General features: G+C 32.8%; 2 protein-coding genes across 3 annotated transcripts in view; one reads left to right on the plus strand and one right to left on the minus strand.

Annotated features, from left to right (window-relative positions):
• dsx-c73A (doublesex cognate 73A) overlaps positions 1 to 19597 on the minus strand; it is a 41316-nt gene extending 21719 nt beyond the window's left edge. The window contains exons 1-2 of one of the 2 annotated variants that reach the window (XM_046622193.2): positions 19236 to 19597; positions 10670 to 11415 (exon numbers count right to left, since the gene is read on the minus strand). In XM_046622193.2, the coding sequence (XP_046478149.1) occupies positions 10670 to 11131 (462 nt within the window). In that variant the 5' untranslated portion in view covers positions 11132 to 11415; positions 19236 to 19597. Of the gene's footprint in view, positions 1 to 10669; positions 11416 to 12871; positions 12918 to 19235 lie in introns of those variants that run through there. The other variant, XM_069135427.1, reaches the window with a different exon arrangement.
• The window catches only part of LOC124216988 (elongation factor-like GTPase 1), a 104896-nt gene that overhangs the window by 29967 nt on the left and 50122 nt on the right, over positions 1 to 24807 (plus strand). The window lies entirely within an intron of this gene.

Consider the following 24807-nt stretch of genomic DNA (forward strand, 5'->3'; position numbering starts at 1 on the left):
GTAACAGTGATCGTAATGAGAAAGATTAGTAACTGATGCTAGACTTTCTGGTAACAGCTACGAAACTAATTTTCATTTCGCACCTAGAACTATATTTTTCGATTGTGGTAAAAAATGAAAATACTTAAGGACTGAGCGGCAATCGGAACTATAAATTTCTCTCAGTGCAAGAAGGGATTGTCTGGTTTTCTACTTTGAACACGTCGAGACGTGAAACGTATTCCGACGAACTTTCTCGGTTGTGATTTTTAACGCGTAAGTTTTCGACAAATTGAAAAATGACACAAACAAAAAAAAAAAAGACGACACGAAACATGGTTTATCTCAACTTTTAATCGCGGATTTGCACATGATTATTATAACCGAGTGATTTTATATTTTTCTCGTCTAAGCCGCAGCATTAAATTTGCCACTGGCAATTGAATGTACCCCGTAAAATACGATTTCTCGCGGTCAGTCGTCTAATTGATTGAGTTATTTCTACGTCGCTTGCGGGCTCGGTAGAAAAAAAAGTATAACAAAATAAAAATGTTAATCTTTAGCCCCTTGATATTGGATTATCGGAAAGCACGCTTCTCAGCGAGGCAAACAAAGTCGTAATTCGAACGGATCTTTTTTATCTGCCGATGAGGAATAACGCTATGCAGGCTAGAAAAAGAGATGCAGAATCCAATGCGCTGTGGGTAATGAAACCAAGCCTGCATGCTATCGATGAACGTGACGATAATAGGCACCTTGTTAGCCTCGGTATATACAGCGATTCAGTGTGAATTGCTAACGACGGAATAGTCCGTCGTCTGCTAGAATTTAATGCGCATGCGCCACAATCCGATAGCAGTTGTTTGCCAGGGCTACCAACCCTCGTGAACGTAACCTCAAAAACTTTAACCAGTTATCAGTGACAGCTGTGGTCAACACCAACAGTTGTCAAAATTTTTCATCTTATCTTGATGCATCGCGGCGAATTGTCGTCTAAAATTTATGTATTAAATAATTAGCGTATTTAAACCGCTTTTTGCTTGTGGTTATTATGAAGTGCTTGAATATTTTCAATTTTTATTGTAATCGTCAAATATAGTTCTGGGTCAAAAAGGAAAATTACAATTTTCTAGATGTAACGAAAATGCAGCATTAGCGACTATAAATCACATTAACCAATTGCTTGCACGATATTTCTTTTTTTTTTTTGTAATTACAACGGTATTTAACCTGTTAAATTTCAATGGTAATTTGTAGATGATGAAATTTTTACAGTGGATCGAATTTTAATTGCATAAAGCTATTGTGGGAATTTTATAAATTTACTCGTTGTAGTTTAAAACTGTTTCATAATTTCGTGAAAATTGCGGAAACTCCGAAAATAGTGAGTATAAAGGATTGATGATCACATACATTTGGCTAATTGAGAATAATAATAAAATACGAATGTATGTGAGGAATTCCGTCTCAAGTTACTCAGCTTGTGATTCTGATAGTTTTATATTTCTTTTAAACATTCTTTGTAACGACAGTTCTTACTTGTGACTAAAAATTTTGAAATTATTTTTTCAAACGAAATTATTCAAGCTGGTTTAATACTGCCATTTTTTCACTCGAAAAAATTTACACATTTATTTTCTGACGAAAAACGATGATTTCGAAACGAAAATGGGTGTGGAATTCCGGTTCGTTGTTTTTACTTTTGCAGGTAATATGAGTTTAAATAACGAAAGTCCTACGAAAAAAGTACAAGAAACCGAAATTCTAATCTCATTTTATTTTTTAAAATCATCGTTTTCTATCTGAAAATATGTATGAATTTTATTGAATGTGTAAAAACTAAGTTTCTGAGACTTTTCAAATCAAGTTTCGCAGAATGCGGACTTCGTACAATTTATTATCCAATAATTCGACGGTGTTTCGAATGAAAACTGTCATATAAAAAAAAATAAAATGGTCATAGTATCAGACTGAGTTATTTGGCACGGAATGCCCCGTATATATACACGAATGAAAGTTACTACAAATGGAATGATACGGCTTTTGTCAATTATTCCTTCCTTATTATGCGCACCTAGCATTTTAGCAGGCTATTCAATTTCGCGCGAAATTTTGCAGTAACGGTAAAAAATTGAATAAGCTTCACACAAATATATATATATGTATACGTCTATTTTAACGTCGACAGGTCTATAACCCTTTAATTTTATCGCATATTATCGTTTATCGTTATAGCTAAACGTAGAATCAATATTTGTCTGTTTATAGCTATAATTTATCTCCACCTCACCTATTTACTTTTTCATTTTTTGATGTGCAGGTAGTGGAAATAATATGAAATATAGTGAGATAAGCTTAATACCATCGGACTGTTTCAAGTACCTACTCTAGAATCTGCGATTCGTATTTTTCCAAACTTCTGTTCTTGTTGAAAAAAACGAGAGAGATAAATAACAGTAATACGTTCTCCGGTCCTGAAGCTTTGTGTCTCTTCACAATTTTATCGCTCTAATCCGGCTTGATGACTTACATTTGCGTCACAGATACGACATTTTTTACACTTTTGCTCGACGAAGCGAAATAACGTACGAAATTTTTTGCAATGAATAAAAGACATGCCTGCACATTGCAAATAGAAATCTTTGTAGCCAAGCACTTTTAGCTGGCAAATATTTTTTCTCAAGTCTTGTTGTGGTTTAATAACTATAAATTAAGTTCTCAAATTTCTGCGCTGAGTATAATAAATTCGATGCGTAAACGCGGCTTGCAGATTGCAAATTGCAATTATTTTCAATCGAAGTCATTTTTAATTTCAATCAGGAAGAGAGCGAATTATCCATCAATATACGTATGAAACCGAAGACTTAGACGCCACTTATTATTACGTGCAACATTTGAATATGGATTTTAAGTGATTTTAGAGAATTTATAGAGCAAGTTTTGAAAAATAGTGAAAGACGATTCAACAAAATTTGACCAATTTTAAACGATTTAATGAAATTTCAAATCACATCAACAGATTTCAAAAGATTTCAAATAAATTTCCAAAAAAAAATATCAACACAGATATGTCATGGATTCTGCAGATTTTGATTTTGTAAAACTTTAAAATAGAGCAAAATATTTTGGACTGTTTTTAAATGATTTTACTAAATTCCTATAGTTTGATTTTTTATGTATTAAACTTCCTACAGTAAGGAAAAACTGATCATTAAGGGTTACAATTGAGAATCTCAAAATGTCTGTCAATAATGTAGAAAATTTGACAAAAACATGACAGAAATAAAAGTTACTGTCGAAGATTACAGAAGTTTTCAGTAATTTTTAAGGATTTTAGAAATTGCACTGAACGAGAGCTTAGAACAGTTCCAAAACTGTCAAATAATTAATGATTCTACATAATTTCAGCGATTGCCGTCGTTTTTCTTTTCTCCTTATTGTCAAGGCTAGAAGTTTAAAAAAAAAAAATCATTTCACACGAATACGAAACCAAAAAAATGCACAAAATTTCCGAAATTGTTCAAGGATTACAAAATATCTTATACTTAAATCCAATTCAAACTCGTACACCAGACAAATTGAAAAGAATTTATATCGTTAGCAATCTTGAGCAATATTGACTGAGAATTTACAAAAAAATGTTTGTTGTTTGTGTTGAAGAACGCAAAGAAAAGAAAAAGAAAAGAAAAAGAAGAATCGACAAACGTAAAAAATTCAAGACGATCTGAATAAACAAATATTTATTTCAAACAGACAAATTCTCTCCAACTTTCTTCCCATTGTTAAACTGGAAAGGTTCCAAATGGCTACTTGTCTGCTCCTTTTCCGTTTTTTTTTTCTTTTTTCTTTCTTCTCTCGACAATACCGTGTACCGAGTCCACATAATAATGTTCCTACGACCGTAATTCCCAGGCCTCCGCTCGACATTTAACCTTGCGCTCCTACTGTACACTTTATACTTAAAAGCCTCATAATGTCTGATATAAACCTTCTACGAATTTCCCATTCAGTTTCTCTCCGCATAAAATACCCCTGAAGGGTTTCGTTACAATCAAATTTTGATAATGCTACAAATTACGGTTATTATGATTCAGTAAAAATAGACGCGGTAAAATAATTACGTTGGTAAAGAATTCTTTTGTTTTTTTCTTTTAATCACCACGAAACTGTTTATTCATCATTTGTACCATCAAATTATCTCCGCTGGCCTTCTTTGCACTAAACTTTTACTTTACTCGAAAAATGCGAAAAGTTATGGATTTATTTAAGAGTTGATGATGATATTTTTTTTTTTTTTTTTTATGATCAATTGACTCGACAAAATTGTGTTAAAGAATTAAACAATTTTTAGAGCACATTTGTGAATAACTGAAGTTTCGTGGAAAAATTTCGCACGATAATAAAAATTGTAAGTTTTTGCTTTTTCCTATTCGAACTGAATTCAAAATATCTTTAATTAGTTTTAAATCAATCAAAGTAATGGAGAGAAAAAAAAATCGGGGTTAATACGTACATTTTATAGCTTCTTACCATCATCTGAGGAATTTATGACGAAATTCTCCGACTGCATGTGAGCGAGCAAAGAATCTCGACATTGTCACGTACGTTATATATATAATTGGGTTATTTTGTGAACGGGTTTTGTGAAAGGCGAGCAGATGAATCGACTTTTCACCGAGTTTTGAGCGCTGTAGGTAGGTAAACGTATATTGTAATACACTCGCGACAATCTCGTTTTGCGCTTTAATACCGTTTCCTCGCTGTCATTTTTTCCTCTCTCTCTCGCAACTCACGTATAAGTACATATTTATGGGGCATTCCGCGCCAAATTGACCACGGTCTGACCCTTGACCTTTTTGATTTGGTTGAAGATTTTTTACATTGTTGTTCCATCTCTAACAGGCGCTCAAATTTTCTACAGTTTTTTTTTTTTTTTTTTTTTCAGCTTTCTTTTACTTGTGATTTTTGAAACCCAACGCGTTTTTGGACCTAATTTAAAAATCTGCAAAAAATCACTAAAATCTTGTGTCAGATATGAATTTTTCCATCGCTTGAAATTATATTCCTATTCTCTCATTCGTTTATTTACTGTTGTTTTTTCCTCGTGCGAAATGGTAATTTTTTTTATTTAATTTTTTCCTTGCTTCTTCTTCCTCTCGAAATCGTCACGAGGTGATTAAAAATCAGGCGAGCCGTTCAATGGGAAACAAAGTACCTCGGCTAAACGTAGACTTCCTTGTACTCTGTCGTAGATATGGTGGATGTATATTCACGTAGAGGAATAAATTGCGATTGTGGGTAACTGATAAAAGCCGAGTAAGAAACCATCAATGGAGAGAAGGGGATAAAGAAAAGAATTAAAAAATAACATGAAAGAAGAGAGAAAGGAATTGCGAGTGTTGATCTCATTGTAGCCACGTTTTCTTTTCTTACCGGGTCACATATATACGCTTCTCTGATCTTGACAATGCTTCTGCAAGTTCACAGGTGAGAATTTTTATCGTTCAAGATCATCTGCTAATTGCCTAAAATCACTCCGTGACGTATAATAATAACAATATATATAATTTACACTTGCAGCGGGTATATTTAGCAAAGTACCGTTTCTTCGTTAGTATTATATATCTACGTATGCATATATTTTCGCATTGTACTAAACGTGATTTTTAAACGCGAAACGATGCGAAAGTGATATAATCAGCACGAACAAAGACCCGAATGAATGACAGGATAATGCCAAAGAAATCTGACTGTTATAACGTTTAACCCACATGCTTGCCGTTCGAGGTTAAGAGCTGGGTTAGATTTGGTGGGCTGCACACTTCCGTTAAAACATTATTTGTAACTTCATTTTACATACTTATACACGCCTGTATTTATACAAGTCTCGCTGAAATTCGCACCGGTATAAATATCGTACATATTGTATTCCGAATTATACGTATAATTTCCTTAAGTTTTTCACAAATTTTTGGAAAATATTAAGCGCATTATACGTATTTACTGGTTAATTAATTTTCCACGTTTTTTTACCCATTTATTTTGTTGTGGATTTTCTTTTTTCATGTTATTCAGAAAGGTTTTGATTTTTCGGACTGATATAACGGATAAATTCTCACAAAATGTCGACGGAATTGAAAACGAATATGATCGGGAAATTTTTTTTATAATTTTAGTAAAAAAATTTTTTTCTATAGTAAAAAATTGTGTTTTACATTGATAAATTGCTTCGCTCTATAACCGAATTTATATAAAAAAAAAAAAATCCGATTCAGAAAAGTAGATTCATCTCGATTTTTGGTCCATCAAATATGTTGCGAATAGAAGATCATACAATTCCACATTTAGTAATTAATTCGTACATATTGCTGCTGTTTTTTTTATTACGCGCTTACACGGCACAAAGTTTTCAGGGTAATTTGTAATACCGTCTTTTCTCTCGCTCCACTTTGCCTCATTATACTCATTGTTGTAGGATAAACGTATATTACACAAAAGATACTTTACAAAAGGTCTGCACTGCCAATCCTTTGTCATTATACCCGGTGTAAGCAGATTGAAAAGAAAATGATATAAAATGAAATAAAAAGTGTAGAACGTAATGATACGGAAAAATTTATAACTAATATCGAATACTACGATGTTTTATATTAAAAAGAAAATAGAAAAAGAAAAACCGATGCATCAAAAATTCTCTCATAAGGTTTTCAGTGAGGATAAAATTACAACGCTATCAAATATCTGCACCGTAAATCTGAACAGCGGGCAGTGTTTCCTTTCTTTTTCTTTTCTTTTTTTTTTTTTTGCCTTTTTTTTTCCCAATATTTTCTTTCATTAATTTGATCGATCGAGTGCTGAAGAACAATTTTTTTTTATTTATTTCAATTACATACTAAGATTTATGTACAAATAACTGAACTTCACGATTCTTCTTCAAAATTGCGCGCAGAAGAACAAAGCCTGCGTACAAAATGCGTCAACTAATTCAGCAGCAGCAGCAGCAACAAAAACAACAACAATAATAATGATGATAACGATGACGGTGACCGTGCGAAATTTTGTTACATTTTTTCTCCGTTTTGCCGCTCTTTGTGGTTATAAATATTGTGATATATATATTTTTTTTAATTTGTTTTTTTTTTTTTCTTGTTTTCAGGACGACGATTTCTTTAGAAATTATACATCCTGTGAATATTCGTGCTCTTTTGCACTGACTAATGCATGAAATTGTCGTTCGTTCCAGTTCATGTGCAGTACGGTTTTTACCCACATGAATTGCACGGTGCGCAAATGTGAGTACGGAAAGCGTGATGACAGGATACGTATGGATGTACGTGCTCCTTTACGTGTTCAGTTGATATTTATCCAGATCCTCGTCGCTTAACTTTCCTGAGCTCTACCTGACATTAACCTTGATTATAGAGCTCCACTTATACTCGCGCAACTTTATTGTAGGTACGTATTTACGCATGTACGTGTTTTACGAATTGTCTTGAGAATAATTCACGTGCAACATTTCCTGGGAATTTAGTAGATTCGTTTGGATTTCACTCTGCGATGGGCGATTTTATCGAAAAGGCGATTTTTTACAAAGTCACTGGAAATAGTTTTTCTTTTTTTTTTTCAGTCGTCAATTTAGTTTCACCATTTGTTGATTATAGTATAACATCGATGCAATTTTGTAAAATTTAATATTCAACGGTATCGACGTGTTAATAAAGATTGTTTCGGTGGATTTTTTTGAACAGAATTAAGCAGTGTTAAATGTATTCTTTGTAGTCATTAATTCTTTGCTTTTCTTCTCCATCATCAAACAATGCTTAAACGCCGGACACGTGTCGTTGGGTTGATTTTAATAAATTCCAAAATTTTACAATCATTTGTTCCCCTCGACTAATTATTTGTTAAATTCAAGTATTTCTTTGTAGATCTTTCGCGTCATCTATTTTTTCAATCAAGGTGAAACGCCATACGGTAAAATCGATGATATATACCGATCAATTCAATCAAGTATTCAGTCAGTGCAATAACAGCGATCAATCGAGCTGAAGAAATAGTCGTTCGAAATGACCGAGTCGTGAATTGATGTAATTAAATATTCACTGAAATACATAAATAATAAAACGGGTCACACGTAATTTCCGTATGAAGATTGATGCTTCTGAAACTAATTTTTGTTCGTTATCGTTAAACATATGGATGTTCGAAAAATTTTTAAATCACTATCTCTTGAGAGAAGAATAATTGCACTTAAAAAAAAAAACATAACGATTGCAATTTTTAATATGCTGCTCTGAAAATATATGTTCAGATCTTTGAAAATAGAATGAATATTCTTGATTTTTTTTAATTTTCTAGTGGTTTAAATCAACCACCGTAGTATTTCTCATTTTTGTGTGTGTAAATAAATTTTCGTTTTTCACGGATATAACAATCCGATAATAGTCAATGCACGATTATCTCGTAATAAAATTAATAAAAATTGTCAATTTCTGGTCAACCAACCTCCGAAACAATCATTCTCTAAATATACACGAAGAAACTGAAAAATTGCCATTTTCAGACGGCAAAAACTCACAAATCATCAACAATCAATTCGGCTGTGTCATTGCTTTGTATCCGCCAATTGTTTTTTTTTTTTTTTCTATATAACCAAAAAAGTACCGATTTAAAAATTTTTCCTTATCCATTTTTATTTCTCATTCGCTGTTTTCTTCTGTTCGTTCTTTTCGAATCTTTACTCACGGTCAGTTCAGTTTATTTCATTTCTGGCCTCTTTTCGATGCGCTGAGATTCCGCACAATTTCGCATCGCATTTCTTTCACGTTCCACAGGTTCAATATTGCATTGCTCCTGTTACGTCTCCGTATCACGTCTGCAAAGCTTTAATATAAACACGCGATGCAACTGCCGCCGTTTCACACGTATCTAAGAAATTCAAGAGACAGGTGAAACGAAGTTCAAGATCGCGAGAAAAACAAGCGAAAAAGCGTAACAGTGAGTTTATTGCAAATTTCATTAAATTATATGAAAAAGGAAAAAAGTAATACATTTAACGCGTTATTCTTTCATTCTACGAAACAATTCGCGTTTTATTTGACGCGGTAAAAATTCATTAACAATCGAAGAAGTTTGTCTCGTTCACATTTCCGCAGATCATCATTTCTTTCAGTAGCGAAGAGTCTTTTTCGTTTTTCGTCTCTTATGTAATCTCATTTCGTTGCAAAAGTTCTCACCACTCAATCTCACAAAATTAATAAGACCTTGTTTTCAATTTTATGAAGTTGTTTACCACCCAACTTCTTGAAAGTAATAAAAAATTTCTTTGAGTACCTTAAAGTGTTTTCAACTCATTGTCAGTAGGTACAGACTTATTCAGATCCCTAGCCCACTTTTCTTTTTACCTGAACTTTTATTAACTGTCGACTTATCGGTCGAGACTTGCGTTTCAATGTTTCTCATGGAAAAAAAAAAAAGTGTACTCGGTGTAATTTATCGCAAAAAGTACTCTTGAAATCTGATACTCTAAGAAAACAGCGGAATAACAGCCGAATCTACCATACAAATTATATTAGCGACGCCAATAAAATTTTTACTTGATTTATAATTCGCTTTAAATCCGTCTTAATTTTCTATTGTAACCCCTAAAAAACTTTTAATGTATAGTTACGCTAATATGATTCAAACTTCCATATTTCCGCTGAAAAAATTCACTCCAACGTTGTTCTTGGCTAAATACGTCATAATTGTCATACTCCTTGGTAAACGTATGAAATTTAATAAACCACGGCAATGAATTAAAATATATATTATTATATTGATATTTCACAAATTCAACTCTTTTATTTAAAGTCGAGCTGAAAAGTTGCAAAATAGTGATTTTTTTTTCTTGTCGCAATTTTCATTCAAGACATCGTTAAGAAAATCTAGGCCGATCCCAACTTGTCCTCTCAAACGAAATCTTTCAGGACCCGCCTAAGATTTTTATTTCTCTACGCTTCGTTAGAGGTGGCTTGAATCATTTACAAATTATTTGAATAGAACAGATTGCATTCAATTTTTGTCCAGATCTCGAATCACGCTTCGGAACGGAGAAACAAATTGTTCGCATCAAGATTTTATTCTTTTTCGCTCACGAAAATAATTTTTTTCATCCTGAATTTGAAACGTATATAGATAAAAAAAAAAAAAAACTTTTCAATCAAACGGCGCGCCTGAATTTGAAACAACGCAATGAACCGTGACTTTTGGGAAGTTTTAAAATTAAATTCTTCTTAAAAATATCGTATCCGCGAAAAATCGTCTTGGAAAAACATGCAGAGCAATCCCTTTTCCATACTTCATTTTCATTTACATTTCTTCTCTGTCAAAACATGCACAATATTACATTACGTAACAAGGGAATAAAGTCGACATTTATACCTGTGTTAACACGTATGACTTTATTTCCGACTAAACTCTGGCTGAAACATTTATTTGAAAATTGGTACTCTTAAATTGGGCTGATATTTCCCGCAAATGCGTTTTAGGAAAAAAAAAACCATTTTCGTCCCGCTTTTGGGGTAAAAAAAAAAAAAAAAAAAGGTGGACTTTACAATCGAGTCGGGAATAAACAACTTTTCGCTTCATTTCCGCACTCGATACCTCGAAAAAAGGAAAAAAAAAAAAGAAGAAGAAGAAATTCTCTCACCTCACTGGCGCTGCTGTAATTAGTCGTGAGTTTTATTTGCGGTCTGATTTTCCCAATCAGCGATCCGCGAGTCTCTTTAACTCCGGCAGAAGCCGTCGTAACGCCGATCTGATCAATTGCCACCGGAATCGGATGCTCGGTGCTCTTTGAGACGAGAACCTTCTTCTTGGTTTCCGGCAGGGATGTCGTCGACGACGAAGGCTTCATTTTTCCCGATGACGACGACGACGACGACGACGCGGACGCCGTCGAGGATGTCGCGATGACGATCTTCGTCGAGTTAAACTTCCCCGAGTTGTTGTTGTTGGGCGACGGCGAGGAGGAGGTTATCATTCCCTGCAGTTTCAACTCGACCCCATTTCCGGCAGCATCCCGAGGCTCTTGGCTCTGCTGTTGATTCGGAAATCCGATCACTCCGTAAACCATCAAAAGTGAGGACAACAATTTCATCGATTTCATCATTTCACTTCCAGTCAATTTCTTTCTGTCTCTACGTCGATGGTTTTTTATTCGATTTGTAGGTTTCTTTTTTTGCTTTTTGTCTTTCTCTTCCTTAGTTTTTCTCTACTTTACTTGACTTTCGATCTTCCTTAACTCGTTTCTGCTTATTTGATCTTATATCACTCTCCGCACGTGAATATTCTTAATTTTATCCACTTCTCGATCATGCGATTACTATTTTCATTCTATTCGCGGACTGTTTTTAAGAGAGACTTTTCTTCCTCGATTGTTTAAGTTCTGCAATTCTGAAATCATAATACGAATATCATCAATCTATTTATTTATTTATTTTTTTTTTATTTCACAATTATTCACTATAAGTATTTCACGCTTAGATACGATTCAGTAAAAAAAAAAAAAAAAAAATCCGGTTCAAATAGTATTTTTCACAACATTGTTTTCTATTTCGTTGTTTTATTCGTTCTGTAATAATTTGTGTGAATCTTTTTAACGTCGTTTAAACTATGCCGAAGTGATTAACACTTTTCGAATTTCGATTTTATCGATAAAAAACACGTTCAAAAATATGAAACGTGGCATCTTTTCATGCCCGTCGTTTGAATGTAAAGTCCTGTAATTTCAGACTTTTTCATGAAGTTATTTTCGCGATCATCGAGGTACTTTGCCGGAACATACAGACGGAAAAACTTAATTTTTTCTAAAAACTCATATTCAGATACTTATAGAGATCCGCAAACGTAAAGATTCGTCGAAATTATAAAACTTCATTTTCAACCGAAACTGATACGTTTCTTGATATTTGATTTGAAAACCAAAATTTCGTGCTTGTAATGTATTTTCTAAAACGAAGATTATACTTGAAAAGCAAAAACAGCCTTGCATTTGATTTTCATTTGAACGACTGGAAAGGAAAAAAGGAAATATGTTTTCAGAATTCGAGATTTAAGAAAAAAAACCGAAGCTTTCAAAGTTTCTCTAATTCATTGATTTATTTTCTCATTTTTACCTCCTTCTCGTCAAAATACTTTCAAAATTGTTAATATATAACGTATTTTCCTAATTCGTTTCAACAGAAATTATCGACTTTCATTTCCTTTGCACTGTTTTTCCTTCTCTGAGATTCTATCGTAATCAGAAATCGGATTATGTACAGTTGAAAGAGATATTCTTAAAATACCATTGTCAGAAAATAATTCAAACCTTTGAAAAACAGTTTTAGAAAAAATGTATGAAAGAAGAAAACTAATTCTACGTGTCTAAGTGAATGTGTTCAACAAATTTATAAATATCGATAGAGATTGGGAAGAATTTTATAATTTCGTTTCAGAAATTTAACAATGATTTGAATAAAAATTTTACACCAGATAAATTTTATTCACACTTTAGGCGTAATTACCACCTAACTGTACCTTTTTCTTTCACTGTTTCTCTTCAGAAAATCATTCGAACTTTCGAAAAGTATCTGCTATAAATAAACGTTCAGAATTCATTTGTCACAAATCAAATTTACATCCAACATTGCATCATCCACAATTTTACTCTTTTCATGTTTTCTTCATTTTTGTATCTTTATCTTTAACGTTAGAAAAATATATTTTTTTTTCTTTGAATACGAGTTTTAGATCCAATTCGCTAATACTGTTCGTTTTGCATCGGTAAATAGTAGTAATTTGTCGCATTTCGTGCTTGAAAGAAAAAGAAAAAAAAAAAAAAAAAACCACTCCCTCATCTTGTTCTTACCAGCTTGTCTAATTCTTCTCTTTTTCTTTATCTGTTTTCTTTGCCTCAATTTTTTTCTCATCTATTTTCTTGTACCGGCGTGTATATGTATATATATATATATATATATATACATACACACGCACACACACACACATCGCAGTTTATCGATTTACTCGCCGTGTTCCCGTTGCCTTGCTCCGTTATTTCCTAATTCCGTTGTTATATTTTCGCACCATATTGCTGCTGTTGCTGCAGCATAATGTCTACCGTGTTTTGCACTCCGTTTTATCGCGGCGCATCGGTTGTGAAATATATTCATATACATGTATACATATACTTATACGCATACAAATATATACACGTTCCTGTATACCTATACGTATAGGTATACAAACGTTGAACGGAATTATTTTTACTTTCAACGGGCTATATAATATCTATTATGTGCGAGGAAACAAGCCGTTGCGGCATTTTCTCACGAGGATGGTAAACCACTCGTTGCAAATAAAACCTATTTTTACTTTAATAAACTGCAACAACAGAGAGAGAGAGAGAGAGAGAGAGAAACAGACAATACAAGACGAGGAAAGATGAGAGATTGAAGAGAAAGACGTTATTCTCAATGCGCTTCATCATTTGATTATTATTTATACGATTATTATTATTATTATTATTATTATTATTATTATTATTATTATTATTATACCTCAGTCGATGAAATTGTACTTTTTCTCTTTCTTTTTTCTTTTTATCTACCTCCAGATATTATTCTGCACGGACATCGCGTATAAATTTCATTAAAAATTTAAAACACCGCGATTTGCTGCAAATAGGAAATTTTCATTTCTACTTTACTCGAAATTCCGGATCGATTTGATTATAATGAAAGTATATGAGATAAAAAAATAAAAAATTTGTAGTAAACTTTATTCAAACTTTTTATTTCTTAAATATTGTGTAAAAAATTGAAGCATCGTTATTCCATTGTTTACGAGAGCTTGAAACGTTCGTAATTTGGCAAAGGTTGATTCAAGATTTGATTTTTTCAAATTAAAAATAGCGTATTTTCAGGAGGCGAAAAAATATTGATTATGTTCGTTTCTGCTGGTTTTTATGATACCGCATATGTTTTCCTTGAAATCACGTGAAAAAACAATACCCTTTTGTTCGTGATGTTTTTTTGAAATATCCATTCTCTTCTATTAGAAGCTTAGCCTTGAATATGAAATTTTTCAATTTAAATAACACCCGAAAATTTATTTTTTTTTTCATTAAAAATGCTGTAACTATTGAAGCGTCAATATATATATATATATATATATATATATATATATATATATATATATATATATATAATCAAATAGCATCGTTTTTATCGAGTATTATCAAGTATAAGAAAACGATGATCACAAAAAAATTGAAGTTCTCAAGGTTTCTTCTCATCAACACAAACAACAACTATGCTAAGTTTCAAATCGTTCCTTAAATTTTTACCAAAGTTAGAAAAAAAAAAAAACCACACGCATTCTTCATTTTAAACTTTCGAAGCTTTCGGCAACGTATTCATCTAGAAATTGAAGGGTAAAATTGTGCATAAATTTTTTCCCATCTTCATATATTCAATATACCCATTTTATAAACTAGTCAAATAAAGAGCACCCTAACGCTTATCGTAATATGCCAGAGTTACTCTTTGTCTCTCTTGTCTTTATGCTGATTCTGCATCGTCGCCACGCACCTGCGAACACTGCACAGCTTAACGTTAAACCCTGTCCGACTGCAGGATTAAATTCACAGCATCCATACCGTTAGACCCGCGCCTCTTAGACCGAACGGACGATCTACATATGATAATATAGAAACGGTGCAGTGAATCGCGTCCTCGATATTCGATCCTCTCGTCGATGTCTATACTGATAAAGGTTTTCTACAGCGTAACAGGTTTTATCTCTCTGCGATATTTTACATACGGAAATTCGTTGAGTGTGATACAAGGTGATGCTGAAAGTAACCGTCGAGATATCGGAAATTCCTGGTCATACTCTAAAATCGCTTATTATGCCACTGAGACAAATTTCATTTTTTGATTATTGCCTGGGACACTTTTTTTGCGAAACTATAGTTATAAACTATGTTATTATACAAGGTTGTACGAGAAAATATGGTGAAGTTACCGTTTCATGTGATTATACCTGTCACGTTACTACGTTTTTGAACTTTATTATTGCACCGGTGCGTTGAATTGTTGCAAAGGTGTTAAAAAAATGTAGTGCGAGTTTCTATACATCAGAAAATAATATATAGATGAGTAAAAAAAAAAAAAACAACTTGTTTTCATTTTTCATCCGAAATCACGTTTTTCATTTTAGACAGAAAAATGAAAACTGTTAGAAATTTTCTCCGGTGTATCCTGATAATATCGTAAAAGGCATCTTAGATTTGGATAATTATTTTTTTATAACACGATCATTTCAGAATCCGTTATTCTTCTCAGTAATTAAGACTGAATCACGGAATTTATATTGCTGTTCAGAGTTTCGGTCTGCGTGAAAATTTGTTGAAAATCACATAGAAGAGTAGAAAATTCTTTCGACAAAAAACGAAAGATTCTGAGAACAATCTTTGTACCATAAGTTTATGAATATTGAAATGCGGTATGATCGAATTTGTGTAGTTTCCCTGTTCATGGTTTTCTGATTTCCTTATTTCCTTGAACTTGAAGAACATTGAAAAATTACACATGCAAAAAAATATATTCATAGGTTGATTTGTCAAAAATGACGTGTCGACAGAGAAAAATTTCAATTACGGTACCTAGAAAAATTGAGTAAAACAGGTATCGTTAAAAAAACTGTTTGAATATTGTTTGAATTAGGAAAAACGAGGTACGCCTAACCATTTTGCGCTATCGTCGATCCTTTTTTGTCAATCGCAACGCAAAATCAGTTTGCGACGTTTACTCTACTTTTTTAGTTAAACAAGGCTTTAATATCAATTTATCGTCGCACAAGCATTAAATTATCGCAACAGTTGCAAGGAAATATAGCAACAGTGATCGTAACGAAAAAGAATAGTAACGGATACTCGACTTTCCGTCAACAGCTACCTAGAACAATATTTATCGATTGTGGTAAAAAATGAAAATAGTTAAGGACTAAGCGGTAACCGGAATTAAATGTTTCCCCGAGTGGGGAAAACAAAAATCATGTGACGAGACAAATCTTCCAAAGCTATTGAACCGTAGTAAATCAGGTTGAATTTCCGATGTGTGAGAACAATCGCGTCTGCTAATTAAACGTGTACTTATAGAAAAACTTGTATATCCCACGAATTTCTTCGTAATAAAAAGGAGGGAAATGTAAGCGAATAAACAAATAAAAAAGGATGCTGTATGTAATCGGGTATAAAGCCGCGACGAAGTGACGGCACCTATCTCTGTATACCTATAATAACGTACGTGCTGCAATCCATGCGGGAGCAGCTTCACGCATGCATGGATCCTCAAACCGTTATCTATTATTACGTTTACCAACCTCAACCGATGTATAACAGAATACACACGGGGAGGGAAAAAGTTGACGGTTAGCATCGCGTGAAATATTTCGTATATTGAATATATATGTTTACAAAAAAGAAAAAAAAAAAAAGAATGAAACCGGTAAAATACAAGCATTCTATCAATATCGCTACTCGCCACTGTGGCGGTATTTTTACCCTTTATGTATCACAGTTTTTGTCACCGAATAATAAATCTAGAAAAATGTACTGCTGAAGCGAGAACTTTTCTGTGGAAACTAAAAAAAAAAAATCTATTTTCCGAAAATTGCAAAAAGTATTACGTTTCTCGCAAATATGAAACTTTTTACTAAGGTTATTTAGACCTCGATGACATTGTTAGTTTTTCTTCTTCTTTCTGCGATAATTCGCGATTTCGAATGTCGATTATTATTAAACTTACTTTGATACGAAGATTTGCGTGAAAATAAACAGACGTATATTTAATATTCAAAATTCTAAATTCAGTATTCTACATTAACCTTTAACCTGCACGTGGGGTATTTAGTACTCGCGTGATTTCTTGCTATTTGTATATTTCGTAAACTAGAAGGCGTGCAGCTTTCTCCCAAACGAATAATCAAGTGAACCAACTGTTGGATCTTCAACTAGTTTTGGAGTAATTAAAATAACCAAAATAAGGGTACGAACCGAAATACCCAATAAGGGTAAAGGTTACGTTTATTTTTATAAGAATCAAATTTATAAAAGTGAAAAAACGTCGTCTACTTCATAGGTGAGAGAATCATTAAACATTGACTTTGATAAGTCATTTCTTTAATTACAATTTTTCTTTTCTTTTTTTTTTTTTTTTTGTGACAACAAATCTGTAACAAACGAAACTTTACTGCAGAGCTTAATTATCTTTGTTATTATTCGTTTTTGTATTGTACGTTGTTTAATTTGCCAAATTCTTGAACGGTTTTCATCCGCATAAATTGACCTCGTTTTACGTATAAGTAGCGATTACGACGTAAGTAGGTAAAAGGACTGGCCGCGCCTGCGGAGATTCTATAAATTCAGGCAGAATCGATTAAGTTCCGCCTAGAGTTCAGATTTTCATGAAACTGTAAATCGCCCACACTTCTACCCACAGTCGCAGAGCATCGGAGGAACGGAATCGATGCCCGCAAAATGAACTAAAAACTTATTTCCATCGTGCGTTTTCTCTTTTTCTGTGTTTTTTTTTTTTTTTTCTTTTTTATTGATTCTTTTTTTAATCCCAAATTATTCAGTCCGTCAAATTTTTATCTATAAATGTATCGAGTAGAGAACAATTCGAAGAATTATTAAATATATGAAGGAACTTGAAATACTTGAGAATATAATGACAGCTTGAAAAAAAATAGTTGTAATGGGTAATATAATATATGGGGCATTCCACGACAACTCAGCAAACGGTTGACCATGACATTTTTAAGTTTCACCAAGGATTTTTTCAATGTCTGGTCTTTACTCTAATATTTTTTAAACCCATCTCAAAAACACTCGAACTAATTTTTATGAAGCATAAAGAAAAAAAAAATCCAGTTTCCGAAACGAAACATTTTCACGCAAAATTCAGAGTGGGACCGTGTTTTTTTCTATTTATTTTAAATAATTTTTTCTATTTTTTCAATCGTTCTTTTTTTTTTTGTATTTTCATACCTGTTCAAAATATGTAATAAAATTGTTATTAAATCGTGAGTCTGTTTTAACACTAAAAAATCAATTTGAAAAAATTGGTAATCAAATCGGAGATGCGGTATGTATTACGATAGATTTTGAACAGGTATGAAAATGGAAAAAACCATTTAAGAAAAGTATAAAAAAATGAGGTCTCACTCCGAATCTTGCGTAAAAATGTTTCATTCCGGAGACCGAGTGTTTTTTTTTTTTTTTTCTGGTTTCATAAAAATCAATTTTGGTACGTTCGAGGTGAGTTTAAGAAATCATACGTTAAAGATAAGTGATTTAAAAAAATTGAAAATTCTTATAAAAGCTTTTTCAGGGGTTTTACTAGCATGGGAAAAATTCTTGGTGAAATTAAAGAATATCGTGGCCAACCGTTTACTGAGTTGGCGTGGAATGCCCCATACATATGTTTATAAACGAGTTTAAGAGACGAAATTCAATTTTACGGCAAAACAAATACTAAGAAATCTAATTGCATGGTACAAAGTTTGATTTTATTTTTTCAAACGATGAAATATGTGATAAGAAATAGTATGAAAATAGAAACAATTTGTTTTGTCCAACGTTTGATACATCAAACTTGTTTCGTTCACTGCTATTTGATACGCAGTTATTATCACGTGATATGCAAATTATTGGAACATAAAAAGCATCGAAGGATTCAACTTTTATTTAGAAAGGTACAGAAATAATTAAGCACGAATCAAGTGAAATAAAAAAAAAAAAAAAAAAAAAAGAAATGCAGTATTGGTATCGACTCCATATCCAAGCGAAATGAGCTTTTCACTTCAAAGGTTCGCGGGAGAAAAACAAACCGTAGGAAAATGTAATCTAACTGAAATTGTCAATCAAACTGCGGATTATCAATTTTTCGTTTTTGTTTCTTTCCTTTTCTGCTCTTTCTCTCCCCGTCTCTCTTTGATTTCCTATTCGCGATACTCTATAATAATAATATAGATTCGCATGCAAAATATTCATGAACGAAACTTTGAAGAAAAACATTCTCATCGCAAGCGAATAATAATTACAACAACAATAATAATACGTTGCAACGACAGAAAAAAAAAACTCTAATCCTTGTCAACTGGTGTTGATGGTTTTTTTTTTTCCCCCATTTATTTCCCATTTTTATTTTAAGATATGAAAAGCTCACCTGTGTTACGTCAATTAGCTGTAAAAAAGAAACGAAAAAAAAAAAAAAAACGGACAACTGCGAGTAAATTATACGTTGATCCAACACCTCACACTGTGCAATGAATTATTTTTTTATTATCCAGTTTTACTTTATTTTTTTTTTATCTTTCGCTCTCCGCTTTTCAAATTCCCGGTTCAAATCGTCGTTCCGCGATCAACGGTTTCGGTTTCGGAAAGAAATCTACGCGATATAATCGATGGTCAATTATTATTAACATGGACGATTTATCGACTTTCATGCAAGTGTCATTCGTCTCGTATTACGATGATCGTGAGAAAATTTATACTCGATACGAACGAGCGAGATGACGGGTCCGGGTTTTCGACTCCGACTGCGGCCTCTCGTAGGACGTACCCTGCCTATGAGTCCCCGCTGGGCCCACTTACCGACCAACCAGAAACCGCGGATCCCGCTCACGTTTACCACCTCGCAGCGCTGCTCCTCCCGGCTTTGCATCCTAGACCTAGAATCGATGCAATTCAACATACGCGAAGCTGAAAATCATCCGGCTATAAATGCACACTAGCCGTAGCAGCGGTAGTTTATTCTTGCTAAATTACCACACGAATTAAACAAGAGGAGTTTTCCGCATTTCGTACCAAACTTTGATGAAGACATTTTAAAATATTGAAATAATCTTGTGTGATTTTTATTGACTTATAATATATGTGACGTATATTAATATCTTGAACAGAAAACAATGGTATCATGATCTTATGCAAAAATATATTGAAATTAGTAAAAAATTAATTCCAGCCGTCTTATGTGTAAAGAAATAACAATACTGTAGATGATATTTTGCACACTGTGTGATACACAATGAATTTCGATCGATATCCTGCACGGGAAGTTAAAAAAAAAATATACAATTTTTTCCAAATTTTCAGACAATTTTTTGGAGAAAATTGATATTAACTACACCGAAAAATCTTTGTGTTGATGATTCTAAAATTATTGAATTGAATTGTTTCGTGACATCTTGTCTGAAACAATATTAATTCGACAGAAATTTTCTAGAAGCTTATTATTTTTAATTGTGAATATTGAAAATTGAAAATTATGTTCAAGTTGAATGTTTATTGAAAAAAAACGTGCTTCTTCCAAGTAAAGTATTAGCAAGTCAACGTACCATTCTGTACATACCTATATTATGTAATACACGACATACGTTTTGAATTGATGACAATTTGTTACATCTCGACGACTCATTTTCAATCTTTGAATATGAAAGTTATAATCGTTTACTTCGACCAAATGAACATTGCATTTTTTCTCAGTACGATATCCTCTAAATTTCAAGGCAATCGCCTATTTTTCATCATTTTTTAAACGACCGAACAAACTTTGTAAATTCATGTACGACGAAAACAAGACGAAATCAAATTTCTCCTCTCTTTACTTCACTTTGTACGTTTCAAAAATTTCTGGACTTTTTGCATTATTTCAATGCACGTGTTTTTCTGATTATCTCGAAGGATATTGTTGTTAAGGAAACATTCGTGTTAAACGGTTTTTAAAACATTCATTTATCAACGAAAAAAATTAACGATACGATCGTGGAATTGAAAAAATTATCCGTACAAAAATTACAATTGACTTGCCCCAAGAATATTTATAATCGAGCCTTTCTTAGCTCAATAAACAACATGTTTTTTGTTTTCAAATTTAATTGAACCACAGTTTTTTTTTTTTTTTTGTTTTTTACATTTTTTTCAACACTGTTTTCATTCGATTAGAATATAAATAAAATAAAATACATTATGTAACATAAACGTTAGACTTTTCATACAAGTAAAGTCTTTCCTTTTTTTTTTTTTTTTACATGCCAAAGACGTTCGTAGATATTTTCATACATTCTTCTTCCCTGTCCGACTAGGTGAGAAAAATATTTTTCTTTTCTTTTCTTAATTTGCGCGAAGGCGAATCCGCGGGACAATTATACAGAGATAAAGAGAAAGAGAGCGGAATAGCTATAATACTCGTGTACTGTAACACTCCTATGACGAATTCATTCCTTCGGCCATGATGATCGTCGTCGCGATTTTGTCAGGTTGTTTAAACCGTGACACCTATCTTGTACCGTTTCTCATAGTGGCAACAGCGATGTTGGTACAGTTCGCTTTGTACGTTTACAGTAGCGTTTCGTTGTTTGGCAGTTACCTGTTAAGAGAATTTTTACTCGCTGGTTCGTTGGCTGCGAACGACCGCCGGAGTTGATCGCGTTTCGTTCCTTATTCCTACTTACCGTGCAGAGCTGTATTTTATTTACTATATTCAATTGCCTTTTGAACGATTATAAATCAGCCTCGGTGCGGGAAATTTGCCGATATGCAAATCATGAGAAACTAACGGCCTAATTCAGGGTTAAGTTTAATAATGAGAAAAGAACGAGCAAAAGAGAATCGATGCAATGCAAAAAATAAACGAGCAATTTCATTTACAGTAACATTTTCTAATTGGGTTAGATAAATCGAGACAATTTGTTTCAGGCAGAATATCGTCATTGTCGCTGAATTTTTAATCGGCTTACGGGATTATGGTATTTTTTTCTTTTCATCTTTCTTTGTTGCAATTCCTTCTTTCTTACGGAACTTTACTTCAATATATTCTGATCTTTGTGTGACAGAAAAAGATTTTATATTATTTATATTCACAGATTGTTTACTGATATTATATGTTACAGATACAAATTTATAGGAGATATTGAGTTTGTTGTTTACAAGGTATCGTCAGCTTAAAAAGACTCGGGAACGTTTTTTAGTCAGTTGAAAAATTCGGTGATTCTTTTCAAAATCTGCCCCGAAGAAAGCGGAGAGATATTTCAATATTTTCAGTAAATTATCGGAGAAGTTGGAACGGTTTGGCATATGCACAATGTAATTGATAAAATCGTAAGAAAATTGGAATTTTTTAAAAATTTTTTTGTTTATTTGAAAACTGAAGTATATTTCTCGTCGATAGTGTAAATTTTTGGAAATCTTTGACTGTTTTCATTTCTCCTCCCGAAAAATTGGAATGGTAAAAACATAATATATATCTTAGGGAATTTTCAGATTATCGCGAGAGTGAAACGTAGAGAATATTTTATTGTAATAAAACAATCGAGAGACGCGTAATATGGAATTTTTCAGTTTATTGTTGTGACAAAAATTCCGAGAATTATCAATTCACTTGAAAGCAGTTGGCGGAAACGTTGGAAAATTTTCAACTTCAAAGAATTCAGAGAACGTAGACTACGTTGGCATTGAAGCGAAAATGTTTCCCGGTGCAAAATTAATTAACTAAATAGCATAATGAAAAAAAGTTCGAGAAGAGAATTAATTATTAAGAAGCTTGTGATAGTAATTCTGCGAGCTACGGAGTAAGGAGAATGTTGTTTACCAGTTTTCAGGAAATTCCACTTTTCCACCCGCAGGTGAAAATGAAAGAACAAAAAGTAAGTCGTTAAACCTACTGCGTACAGTTGCAAAAGTTTAATCAGCGGTGCTGCCGGCTTTTGCTTCGCCGACTTCTGAATGAAGCGGTGATAGTTTTTTATTTTATTATTTTTTTTTTTTAAATATTTTTCTTCGGATAATATCAAGTTCGAGAAATCGATTTAGGCAGCGACAGTTTCTCGTCCGATTTCCGCGTAACGTTAAATCACGAAGAGAATTAGAATCAGCTTGCTCACTCGACCAGGATTTAAAATGTATTAAGCATGAAAATTGCCCCAGTTCCCAAACTCCCGAATTACTCACTCCTTTCTGTGTAAGTAAATCCATATATATATATATATATATATATATATATATATATATGCACATTGTCGAGGATTAATCTCAATTATCTCTGTTTCTCCTTTCTTTATTTTCAAACTGGGTCAAATCTTCTCCCGGTGTCTTTGATCTAAGTTCTCTACTGCGACCGCAGACCAAATGACAAAACGGTCTTTTGTTTTTAGGCTACGGAAAAGTCATGCGGTTTTTCCATTTCGATGAAAGAAACTTTCATCGCTTGGATAAGTAACGCGTTGTGGTGAAAGATAATGGTTTTTTTTTTTCATTTAATTTTTATTTTTGTCGCGTTATTATTTTGCAAATAGTTTGCAGTTGCAACTGCACTGTTGTTGTTTTTTATTCAATTGAAACAACAATGAATCGATTCAGTTTTCGGTAGTTCAATTGTAATAAAAAATAAAAAATAAAAATTATGCCAGTCACGAAGATGTCCTTTCATCAGTGCACAACTTCGTGTGACAAGTTTATCTGAATTGCTAGTGGTTCTCGTGAAAATGGCGAGGATTTTTGAGTATCAAAAAATTATTCGACTGATTTGAAATCAAACGATGTATTAAAGCGAATAATTTATTGCAAAAACATTTCATATTGAGGTACAATTTTATATGAATTAAAAAGTATCGTAGATACGCAAAATTGTTATTCCAATTTTTTAATCAGAAAGTGAAATTTACAAAAGATATTATTATCGATAGTTACAAAATAATCAAACATGTCGGTTTTATTTATTTACTTTTTGTATTATTATCAATTTTGTATTCCAAAACCCTGATTCGCAAAATCGTCAAGGAAGGATATCTTCTGTACGAAACTAGGGAGGTAGAAAATAGGGTTAAACAAGGACAAAAGAAAAGAGAGAAAGCGAGGTAAAAAAAAATTTCCATCAGGCGAGTGAATTTCCCAGTTCCATAATACAATATTATCAAGCGTATGTTTCACGGGTAAAGGCAAGGAATTAATTAACTCATCTTCTTCTGGAAATTATGGAACTAATTTTCTTCTGCACTCCAGTGCCCTTTGTTCTGCGAGAGCTGGCGAGAGAGCCTCGTTATTATCTTTCGATTTATCTTATAATTGGTATAAGAGATTTATAATTGTTCCACTTATAATATTCTGTAACGCTCGTCTTTTACACGAATTAGTTGCAATATGTTAGTTCAGATTTCACTTGTAATAATATAATCGAGATAGATACTTTCTTCGAGCCGGCGAACGTTTTTAATAAATATGTAAAATATCAGCTATTTTCCGAACTATTTTAATTGCTTGGAATTACTGTTATTATCATCATTATAATACGTTTTATTATTCCTCTTGATAAAAGATCGTAAGATAAATGTTAGCAAGATCTTGACTCTTGTTGAAAATATCGAGTACTGAAATACATAAACATTCGTCGGAAATATTTTTCATTCAATTGAAACCGCTGCATAGAATTTTGCAAATGAAACTTTGGAACTAATTTTCGCGAAAAAAAAAATTATAAAATTTGACAATTATGCTTACTATTCTATGTCGCGAACTTCTGGTTTCGGTATGTTCTGCAAACGATGTATACACGTCGCCCTCCGGATCACATTACCCCATTAAATTGCTACTTTCTAAACAAACAGAATTCTCTGTACCAAAGTCATTTGGACAGTAAGGAAATGAGAGAAAGAAAGCAAACGGAATACAAAAAAAAAAAACAACAAAAAATAAAAAATCATCGGGCGAAATTGCAGCTGTTTGCGAAACTCGCGCATCGCTCG

Source organism: Neodiprion pinetum, chromosome 4 (genome assembly GCF_021155775.2).
Source record: "Neodiprion pinetum isolate iyNeoPine1 chromosome 4, iyNeoPine1.2, whole genome shotgun sequence".
NCBI lineage: Eukaryota > Metazoa > Arthropoda > Insecta > Hymenoptera > Diprionidae > Neodiprion > Neodiprion pinetum.